Source organism: Opisthorchis viverrini (assembly GCF_000715545.1).
Source record: "Opisthorchis viverrini unplaced genomic scaffold opera_v5_144, whole genome shotgun sequence".
In the NCBI taxonomy this organism is placed as follows: domain Eukaryota; kingdom Metazoa; phylum Platyhelminthes; class Trematoda; order Opisthorchiida; family Opisthorchiidae; genus Opisthorchis; species Opisthorchis viverrini.
Genome location: NW_008751800.1, coordinates 76,362 through 88,145, shown reverse-complemented (window position 1 = coordinate 88,145; position 11,784 = coordinate 76,362). Strand labels below are relative to the sequence as shown.

The window sequence follows — 11,784 nt, the reverse complement described above, 5'->3', positions numbered from 1 at the left end:
CGGTGTTTGGCGGGAAATGCAAATGCATTACCATTTCTACGGAACAAGTCGCCAGATGTTCCAACCCTCGACCTGGAGGGCCAGGAGACTGTGTTCGTCAGACCTCTAACCATTGACCAACCTGGTATGAGAGACTCTGTGAGTGTCGCGGGACACTCTCCAGTGTAGCTCAATGGATCGCTGAGGTGCGCAAACCGTCACACCACGGTAAGGTCCAGTCTCTTCGTTACGGTCCATGTCCATATTTGAGGGGATTGGTTATCTGGTCATTTGCCTAATCACAAAGTGTGTAGGACCGGGATAATATGTTCCTTCTCTGGAAGCTTGTTATGAATATTGTCTGTCATGAAAACGGTATTTGCCTTATTGCAGGTTATGTACTAAGCATTTTGCGTAACCAGCTGAGTCCCACAACTCCGCATCAAGTGCATTTATTGCAAACCTTCCATATATTTCAGTTTTCTCACTTCCGACTTCCAATTAGAGCAACGGTAATTTTTATTTGTGGAGTTCATCATAGCTTCCTATCGGTGTAACACTATCCATTCAAACTTTCAACATCTTTCCAACGGGAACCACTCCACGAATTAAATGTTTTCGGTCCATTTTGCACTTCCATAGGGGGTTGGAATTGGTGACAAAGGACACCGAAAAGCAGTTCAAACCTGTCTCTGTTCAAGCGCTTTGGGCTGCGTTTCAAGCTGTTAACAGAGCATGTCACGTAGCCAGAACAAACGCATACTTTTCCAGAGGACTTACGCATGACTGGATCAGTTATTATCACAACTTGCCTGCCTCGGATACTTGTCAGATGCAGGAATGGTTGAAGACGGACGATATCGACAGCTTTAACCGCTACGTTCCTCCACAAGCCCCCTTATCGGACGACGCCACTGATGAGGAGTAAGCCACTTTAGAAGGATCATTTATGCGTTCGTAATTAATTTTGTCCATACCTACCTGCTTGCACGCCACACATCACTTCTGTTATTCATCTCTCTTTCTAGATTACGGGTCGAAGGATTAGTTTTTAGCGTGATTTTTATTTTGCAGTAAGTTAGTGTGCACTTGGATTAGTTTTCAGCCCTAGTGACCTCGGTATTGTATGCACCTGCATAAGACGTCATTGACGGTCAGCCTATCTGACGGACCTAGGAAAGTTTGGGTGCGCTACGTATCAAAGCAGAAGCGATTAAAGTGGATCGACAAATCCACTGTATCTGCGTTGTGCTTAATCTAGTTTACGCATAAGGTTTCCCAAATTTCCACCTGTCCAATGCAAAAATAGGGGAGTCGGTTCGAAACGGTAGCGATTAGACATACATGCAGGAACGAACTCGTAACGTGACGTAAGAAAATAATTTAATGGGGTTTTGGTATAAGTGAGTACAACAGCTGTAGAGATGTTTGTGAAGCTCTGAGTAGTGTGCCACGGGTTTCCGCCTTCCCGTTTAAAACGGGTTGTGTTTCACTTTCTCGCTGTGGCTCGGGGGAAACAACCTCAAACACCGCTCCTTCACCAGTATAGAGACGGACTTCTTCGTGTGGGAATGTGTCGGGTTTGAAAAAGTGGGTTATAATGGGATCATGACTTCAAAAGCCACCTAGGTGTATTTGGTAGTGTGGTCTAGAAAGTTGGCGCTCACCTTCGCCATTTGTTGGGGCGTACCGCCAGACATCTCATCAGGTAGTAGCGATCATTGTGAAAGTGGGGAACGGGCGGAGATGGTTGATGTGATGATCGCTGTGTAAACAAACAGCTGTATAAACCAACAAACGGAACATGTGGACAATGACAACCTTGCGTATTTCGCAGGCTGGGTTGGATGGTCAGTAAGTGTGAAAATATTCTGAGAGCCGAGTCCCTGATTAGGATTAAAAAGCATGACTTTCTCAGTCATTGATGTCTTCGGATACACTAATTTTGACAATGAAGTTAGTTTTTCTGATTCCATTTAGGAAGCTCAGTTGTGTTATCATTTGAGACCAGTTAAACGCAAAAGAAACATCTTCAATGTGGGGAACAAAGTTCTAGTCAAGTCACATCTTTATCAAAGAAAAGATATTGGGGCATATATGTGAAACTAGGTGTGCCCGTTAGGCCTGGCCTTGTAGCATCTAAGTTGTCCCAAACGACTGTGGTTTGGCTGAATTACAATAGGGGTAGCAAGACCGAACACCTCAGGTCATGGTCGTTTCATATTAAACATGAACTACTTAAGCCAGCAGAATAGTCGTTCATTCTATGTTCTAGTTCCATTTAGGCTTGATGAAAAGGTTACATCTTACTCGAGTTGCTTAGATTAATGCATTGAATCATGCTCAAATTTTTAAACTCTGCCAGCCACTTATGATGCACACATCTTCTATGAGTGGTCCACCGTCAAATTAGGATTGGCAAATGCTTCATGTTATCGTTTTCGGTTTCCCCTAGTTTAGATTGATGCTTTCCCTAAAGTCTCATTCCATTCCAATGACATAGGAAAGAACGTCGCCGGATGGAGACTCTCTTGGCAGCGAAACTTCAGGAAATCATGTACTCGGTTGATCTGGAGGAGGTTACAGTGTTACAGGTATGTGTACATGCTAAGAGTTTCTGGATTCAATGAATAACGGTGTTTTAAGCTCGCAAGACGTAGCCCATTGATTTGTGCTGATGGAGTGGTTAAGGTTAAATGGTACAGCTCCCAGAGCTGTGGATGGAGTTGCTGCTTGGCTCACTTCGGAATCTGTGCCCATAGTACATCCCTCCGACCTATACGCACTGTACAGCCATTGAAAAAGGTTGGTGAACCGATTCCAAGTTTACCCAGTGTATGCTGTTACCATTGGCTTCATACTTGTGATGTGTTTGTCACCGAAATATCTTGACACGGGTCAACAGGATTGTGTTGAATAGATTTGCCCGCGTCTGACATTATTTGAATGTCGACCGCTCATCGTGTATGGTTTGTTTTTTGGATCGCCAACTGAGGCAAAAACACCGCAACCACATTCTGAGATACTACTTCCGCCCAACACCTCATGTTGCGTACGAAATGATTGGGCATACACAGGTTTCTTGCATGTAGATTCATTACTGTTACATATGCATCATCATCATCATCATCTTCATCGATGAAGTTATCTCTGAATGTGGTGGCCGCTGTGGAGTGTACCGAAAGAAACGTGACAGTACCGCTTGTTAATCTATAGAGGTGGTACCTCCTGTTCAACTACTGCCAATTATTGACAGTGTAGAGTCGAGATGACTCAGTAGTTAGAGCGGAAGGTCCCTGGCTCGAATCTAACCTCTGCCTCTCGACTCCGCATTGTCTAGGCTTAGGCAAACTGGCAGTATCCTAGCCCTCGTGCTTTCTTCTGGCGGCATGGCAGTTAGGCACAGCTACAGGCAAACGTGTTTTTACATTCCAGCAGATTCACGTTGCTGAACACTTCGAATCCCCGGAAGGTTGTCACATGGATGGGTTTTTATTACGGAGAGGAGGTAGAGAATCCAGAAAAAAGCTTTCTTCAAGCTGTTGGTTGAAGATTTCTTGGCAGAAAAGGAGGATACTGAACTGTAATTTTTGGGTATTTTGAAGCACCTTTTTGTGCTAAATTTTGGTGTCTTTGGGAATTCGAAAGTCTGTCCACAGAAATCTCCTAAGGTGTTTTCAGCCGCTGTTATGAAACCCGAAGAGTTGCACGCATGGGTCACTTTAAAATCGAGTTACTTCAGGCACTTCAGGTCACCTTGGGAATTGCGTCAACCTAACGTGCAGAAATTGCTGTGACATCTTAACATAAGAAGTTGTGAACGTGGCCGTTTCGAATTTACATATATTTTGTAGCATGCTTCTAATGTTCAAGTATTTTTACCACAGCTTCGCCAACGTCTCGAAGAGGAACTGCAGCAACCATTACGGGATTATCGACATTTCATTGAGGAAGAAGTCCTAACCATCTACGGGCGAATGGATGAAGCCAGTGCTATACTGGATCATTTGCTTCTCGGTACTACCTTTAATGCATCCAATCGAGCTGAACTAGAACGCCGATCTGTCTCACACATTCTGAACGTCACCAGAGAGGTGGACAACTTTTTTCCAGGAGAGAAATTCGAATATAAGAATATACGTGTGTACGACGATGAACAGTCATCACTTTTGTCCCATTTTGAAGAAATCCACCGGTTCATCAACGAGGCGAAGTAAGTTGCGAGTCGGGTTTGCCTACTCAGTGGTCGTTGCTAGAACTGGTTTCTCCTTGTTTTGGTGTTGAGCTCAGCATAGCTCAGCGGTTAAGCGTGAAATACTGACCGCAAGGTCCGTGGTTTGAACCCAACCTCTGCATCATAACTTCCCCTATCTAGGGTTGGGCCGCCTGGCAGTATCCTTGTGCTTGTCTTGACCCCCATGTTTTCTTCAAGTTACATGACAGCTGTACGCCAGAAGTGCACCGCAACTGAACGGATTTTCAGTGCCAGATATTTTGCTTAGGATTCTTTCCAAAACGGACTATTCAGTATCATAACCAATTCTGTCGCCTGATAAAGCGGTGTTTATAGTGCGAGATGGCCCAAGTGGTTAGAGCGCGAATTTACTGACCGGAAGGTCCGTGATCCGAAACCGACCTCTGCTTCTCGACCTCCCCTGTCTAGGCTTGGGCAACCTGGCAGTATCCCGTGTCTCGTACTCCCTTCGGGTGGCATAGCAGCTAGGTATCGAAAGGGTGTTACAACTGAACAGTGGTACGAGCACAACGCTTTTATGGTGTTCCGTTCGGGGCAGAGTGAAACGAAGAAATTTAACTATGGCGTATCGGTGCATCTTCATCATACAACTTAGAAAGCACGAGACCAGATATATTTTCAGGCTGCCCGAATATGACAAAGGATTACCAACGTGTTCTTCCCTGGATCACCAAACAGTTGTGCCCTCTTCCATATGCGATGTTTCACGGAAAACCTCATAATAAACACACTTCGATGGTACCCACAGGCAAGAAATTTGTGCGTGAGTTCTCGGGCTAGAACATTGATTAGAGTACAAAGTCGGTGCTGAAAAATGCTGTTACTGCACACACCTAACGTCGCGAAACGATCGGACCTCGTAGTGCGACCGTTGACATACTTCAGTAGCTCATTAAGCCATGTCGGAGGATTCCCAGACAGTTTCCACAAAGTTTCCCAATCTGGTTGGTCTGGTGGCTCTGCAACTGTGGATTGGCAACATTCCTTTAAAATAATTGGGTAACATCACACTTATTTGTGGTCAGGTCCTTTGAGCAGAGGACTGGGTGGGACAATGTTCGTTCTCTCCCATAAGTTCAGATGCACTGGTGGTTTTCCAGCCCACATACACATGCAGACCAAGTCACCTTCACGCCACATCGACTGTGCAACAGGACGAATAAGTGAGCCCACGCTAACTGACAACTGCCATCTTTCTTCGTTGTCACTTCTCAACCTCTCTCTTTCCACATCTAGTTAATATTCTGTCGATCTCAGCCGTAAATTCACCATTCAGGTACACAGGAAAGTGATTCGCTGGACAGGTGCTGTTTTTTGTAGCAGCTTTCAAAGTCCGAACTCCTAAGCAAATCAGCTAACAAGCCGCTCGCTTATAACTTTCCCGATAGTAATTCGCTGAATTTCCAAACGTCAAATGCAACGTATAAGTATGGTAACTGAGCTTATGATACCTCCGCTATATGGACCTGTCGACTACATACTTTGGACGGTGGTGCTGCATCCAGGTGCGCCAGTGTCAGCATACCCATTTTCGGTGCGCAGCCGCCCCTGTACTATCCGACCGTGCGCTTCCATGAGAACTCGCTCATATCAAGGTTTTCTGACGATAAATCGTAGGATGTCCAACCGAACAGCCAGTGAGAAAATGGGACAGCGGTCGACAAGTAGCAGTCGACTGATTGCAGGATCACGTAAAAAGCCCACTGTACCTGCTTCGATGGGATTTCGCCGAAAAATTCAGTGTTTTTCGTCCCGACTGGAATCTCATGTGCAAGACTTCTTTCCAAACGGGACCATGCTCTTCAAAAATAAATGACAAATTAGTACTTCACCCAAAGGCCATCTTTTCTTCAAATTGCAGTAATCAGGATTTTTAATCCTCCCGTGTTCCCCTGAAATGTGAGAATGAGGGACCTAACTTTGTTGACAACTTTACATACCGTGACAGTGGCGCACCCCATGTGTATGCTGTGACATTAAGTAGATGTACACAGTTTCAAGGGGATGTTTTCTGACTTGCTTCAGAAATGAATTCCTCTGAAGATAATGGGCTGAATTGTCCGAATGTACAAACGGTTTCACTTTGTATCGTTTACATTTGGTCCCCCGATCCGAGGACCCTCAAAGCCCAGAAACAGTTTATCATCGTTGTGTTTGCTGCGTGCTAGCACTAGAGTAGCTACTACCTATCCTCAATAAGTGGTTGTGCGTACGATGTATGAGTGTTTGATAATGAATCGGTCTCCTTAGGCAAACAAAGTTATTCGGATTAACGCTGTAGCCACATGTACTTGGCGTGTCCGAAGTTCCTCTACCGACGAGAGCGTTTCTCTTTCTCCAAGCGTCACTGTCTAAAGATTTGCGGCTTACGGCCCGTAACGTGGTAGTGGGAAATGAAAGTGGCTGTATTCAGGATGTTGCGGGATCTTTACACATACCAATAAGGTCCAAATAATGCTCGTTTAACGCGGCTAGAAACTACGGAACACACCACGTCTCTATTCCCAATGCTAAGCATGGTGTTACTTCGCAGTCAGGTTGCCCCGCCAAAGTTCGTCTGTTACTGTATTCTAAGCTTGCATTCGACGAGGTTCGTTAGTGTTAGGTCAACCTCAATCTTGATATCTTTCTCAGCTCCTACGTGGATATGCCCTTGTTCTTGGTCGTCTTCCGTAAGAACACGGAATTTTTACGCTAAATCTTTACCCTTCTGATTTCTTTCTGCTCTTGTTTTGTAACGTTCTCAGTTGGCAGTAGAGCAATGTTGTTTACAAATGGCATATTGCTATCGATGTTAGTAATGATGAAAATGCGAACTATCTGGTTTTGATGTTTCTACAGCTTCACCAGGGCCTCGAACCTCTCTCAGTGTGTGCGCTCAATAGTGTCAATCATCTTACCAGAAACTTCGTTGACTATGTCGTGCCACTCCTTACGCTAACGGCAGTGAAAAACGGTGCCGGTCAAACAACATCATAGCATTCACCTTCAAGACGATCTCGGTTTTCGTTCTTAGTGACCACGATGCACCAATATTTTGCAACATTCAACTGCAAGCATTTACAGGGAGGTTTCTGACCAACACACCGCATAGCCTTTTTGGAACTCAACCTCAAGGTTATCACTGGCCATGTGGTCCTTGTTCACTCCATATAGTTCCAGCTATCAGGACTGAACTGACGAACCTAGATGGCATTCCACTATCCGTGTACAAGCTCATGACTCCGTCATTGTGTCACCCACAGTTGCTAAGCATTCTCAGATCGTTGTTTTTCGATGTCATTGAGTTTTTTGTCGAGACGCATGATGCACCTTCATTGTTGCCTAATTTAGCTTCAAGGGTTGTATCTTACAGTTGAAGTGTAAAACAAGACCGGAAGTGTTAATCTTTTTGCGTATTCTTCTTTCAGACGTTTGTAGTGCAGTTATTTTCATAAAGAACCTTGAGAGGCAATAAGTATAAGGAGTAAAGCGGTAGAACAGATCACATTTTTTGTTTGTCCTGACGAGCACTCCTCACCCAGGTAAAATCCTACTGGTTGTGTAGTGAAGAGGACATTCACCATTCACTGTCATTTTCGTCTTTATCAACCAAGAACTGCACCTGCGACCTTCCGCTGCTGCGGGATGGATGTTTGAGCTGGAATGTTGCATTTAAAAATCGTGGGAAATGTTAGTTATACTTTATGGATCCTCGGGAACACCCTCGCACCACCCACCTAATACGCGTGCATGGTATTATCACTTTAGTTACCACAACATGGCGGTTATTTTGGCAACCTGATTGGCAGGAAGCAAAAACTAGTGTAATAGGCTTTTTACAAAGACTTCTCAAGTAGTCCGAGACCCATTGAACAGTGCACTTTGGCAAGGAACATGCAAGAGCACATAATTTTACGTATAAAACCGTTTGTTTCTTGGTTTCCGATTAGAACAAGAAAGCCTCATCAGCCATAAAATACTTGTTCAAGCACTCCAAATTAAGATGGAATGTGAACCAATTGCTAACCATTTGGAGCGCCCTATGTTAGGTAATATCTGTGTACAGTCAATGGGACACCGTCAGATCCTTCATACATCACTCAACATTATGACTTATTTGGAGCAGGATAAAAAACTCATCACTACAGAATCTTTAAATCAATTGGTTCCAATCAACTTGAGGCTAAGGATGAAAGTCATCAGCACTTAAAAGAGGAAAGCCAGTCATATAAATTGGAAACTAGATGAGTCAGAATTAGATCCGGACTCAATTAAGAGCAACAAGGTTACCGTGATAGCCCTACGCAGCACGATACCACCTGGGGTGATACGACGTTTATGAAAGTAATAGATGCTGTTGGGAATGTCTGACTGAAAGGACACAAACAATGGGAGTTGTAAGAGGCTTGCAGATTTCGGAATGATACGAATCAAGATAGTGAGTTAACGTGTGATCAAATTGGATCCTATTCCTGTTTGGCTCATGATCAGGACTCACACCATGGAGATCCAGAAGAAAAGGTTTTTTGCTGATTCTCTTTTGGTCGCCCGCCATAACAAAAAGTTTCTCACTAATGTCGGATGCATGAACGGAGAAATTTGTCCAGAAATTAATCTGACACATGCACTGAAAACGGTGCAGTCAACGAAATTTCGCGAGAGTCTAGGTTTACAGGAGACATTCGTATGTCACTAATTTGATTTAACTACATGGGATACGATGCAGAATCCAAACAGACCCGTGTGCTGAACTGGGGCGAGATGGTTCAGTGCTTAAGGCGCGAACTTACAGGCCTGAAGGTTCGTGGTTCGAACCCACCCTCAGCATCTCGACCGCTCCGGTTTAGACTTGAGCAATCTGGCGGTATCTTAGCCCTCATACTTCCTTCGGGTAGCATGGCAGTTAGGCACCGAAGGGGTGAAACAGCTGAACGATTATTATTATTATTATTACGTACGTCCAACATACTGCGATAGTTAAAGGTTGTTAACTGTGCTTGAGTTTCCAAGTTATTTTTAGAATATAGGTAAACGAACGTCTTCAAGATATAGTTCCCATGCTCAGAGTGACTGTAGTCTCGTTTAATTCCTATGCATTTCATATCGCTGTTTGAGGCGAACCTACTCATATCCGGTATTTCGCAAAGAGATGTACCTGCTCTGAGCTGGACATCATCATCTTGACTGACAACAAGGCGCGAGTGGTGAATACTCAACTGCCGTCGTGAGGACAGCATGCTTCGGTAAAGCAATAAGAGAGGGAGAAGGTAGGAATTTTATCGGAAGAAATCCTCTTTATGGAAAAGAACCAAGGACCAGTGATATAGGCATGTCTGAGCATTACGTCGGATAGCGTCCGAAGGAATGCTACAGCCTCATCCGAAAACCTTAACCGAAACACAGGCGCAGCGCACAAAGACTGGCAACTTTGATCGCGACCATACCATATCGTATTTACCTGTTCTCGCTTGATCACCGAATCACACATGCAGCGGTGAGGACTAGAATACTCGTCTCTTTTCCCGTTATCGCCCGTCAAAATGTGCTTTAGAAGTCCACTCAAAACATGTGTATTTTCTTTTCTTGGAAGGACTACGGTCAGCGGAAGTCATTTCTCAGAAGTGACTGCTTTTGATTAAAAACGCGCCTAGAATGATCAAATGATTTTTCGCAGGTTACATCAAACCTTTGCCAATCGTATACGGGAAGAGAGCAGTTAATCCTTTTTAGCTTTTTTTTTAGCGTACGCATCCCTTCCAAAAGAGATCATCTTTAATCGGTCCTTATATTTAATTTCCCTATGAGAAAAACGGGCAGCTTTTCCGTCGGCCATCAAAGAGACAGCACTCCAACTCATGTGTGTTTTTATTCACTTATTCGTTAACACGAAGGGGATTTTCAGTAATTGTGGTTGCTCTTTGAAACTTCGTCCTGCTAACCTACCGGTACTACTTTCAGAGCGCAAGGCACGGCTTGTTTGGTTCACTGCAAAATGGGCATAAGTCGATCGGCTACAGCGGTGAGTAATCTCCGTTTTCCCCACTTATTGTTATACTTTATCATGTTTTAGGGTCGGAAGTTATTCTCTGTCACGATCCGGTCGGCATTTTGAGCGGAAACTTTCACTTGTTTGTTTCACTTTGGACTTCGTGTCTGAACTTATCTACTATTCGTATGTTCAGGGCTATTGGCAAGTAAGGAAATCGATCATCTAGTTGATTCTAATCAGTTTCTTTGGATAGATCATACAGTACTCTCATAAACTTGAACCACTCAGACCTGTTTTGTTTTTTAGTCATGGTTTGTTGGCTGGTCAGCTAATTTTTTGGATTTTAATCTTACTGTTTGACTGGTAGGCTAAAAGTTCAGCGCTCTGTGACATCTACACATTGTTGTTTTGGGCAGAACCTTGTTTTCTGCAATAGCTTGTGATGCTGTTCCAGAACAACGATTTTGTTTTGAGTCGGTGTCAGTTGACAACAAAATTGTGCAACAACCCATATGGTCTCCTTTTTTTCTAAACCACCTAGCTTCACTGACAGTTGTCGTCTGCAGCTACTGCAAACCACTATAGTTTCTCACTTTTCTAACCTCATTTCACCTTCTCACCTCCGTTATCTCGTTTCTTGACTGTCCTAATCAGGTGATTGCGTATGTGATGAAAGAGCACAATTGGGATTTGGATACTGCCTTTGCATTTGTCAAGTGCCGCCGTCCATGCATTCAACCCAACCCAACATTTATGCGCGAACTTCGTACATATCAGGGGATATTGGAGGCAAGGTGAGTGGACCATGGGCTCGTTGGCTTTTAAATTGGCTCAAGCGCAAATAAGACTACGCTTATCATTCCCAACGGTTGATTTCGTCCTCTGATTGGATCTAACCTTGTTATGGAATCTAGAAGCATGGAACTAGGAAGACGGTATTGGTTTCGCAGAACTTTACTCTACGAAGGCCTCAGAATACTGTATATTCGTCGCCCTATGAGCTCAGAAGCAATCTTATCATTTCCGAAACCACGCTGTCTGTGAAACCCTGGCTAAATGTAGGTTGCGAATGCGGTTGTTGGTTTAAACTGAACCTTTTCTGACAACACCGTGATGTGATCGACCAGGTTCATTTGGATAGCTTGACAGATCGCAGTTTGCGCCACTGGACCGAACTGCGTTGAAACATGTTTGATATAGGTGTCAGGTATACGTTATCCTTCCCGATCGTGGTTATACCTATTAATCTTGATTCATATTTGCATCACAGTATTTCTTCTCGAAACGTCACATTAAACAGCGCAACCTTTTACCATTCACACATCTGGCTATCAATATCTGTCTGAGACCGCATACAAAAAGTCGGTATAGCAGCGCATTACGTTTTTTTCAATCTCCTCCCTCACATTAACAGCGCAACCTTTTACCATTCACACATCTGGCTATCAATATCTGTCTGAGACCGCATACAAAAAGTCGGTATAGCAGCGGAATACGTTTTTTTCAATCTCCTCTGTGAATAGATTGAATACTTCGCACCCTCCGCATTCACCTTATTCTGAACGGTATATATATATAT

General features: G+C 44.0%; 1 protein-coding gene across 1 annotated transcript in view; it reads left to right on the top strand.

The window, feature by feature from the left end:
• Nucleotides 1–48: 48 nt before the first annotated feature.
• Nucleotides 49–11,784, top strand: part of T265_06716 (hypothetical protein) — a gene marked incomplete at both ends in the record, with an annotated part of 30,058 nt that continues 18,322 nt past the window's right edge. The window contains 6 exons of the mRNA XM_009172053.1: nt 49–164; nt 622–903; nt 2,483–2,573; nt 3,867–4,192; nt 10,175–10,235; nt 10,860–10,999. Coding sequence (XP_009170317.1) covers nt 127–164; nt 622–903; nt 2,483–2,573; nt 3,867–4,192; nt 10,175–10,235; nt 10,860–10,999 — 938 coding nt within the window. The remainder of the gene's footprint in view (nt 165–621; nt 904–2,482; nt 2,574–3,866; nt 4,193–10,174; nt 10,236–10,859; nt 11,000–11,784) is intronic.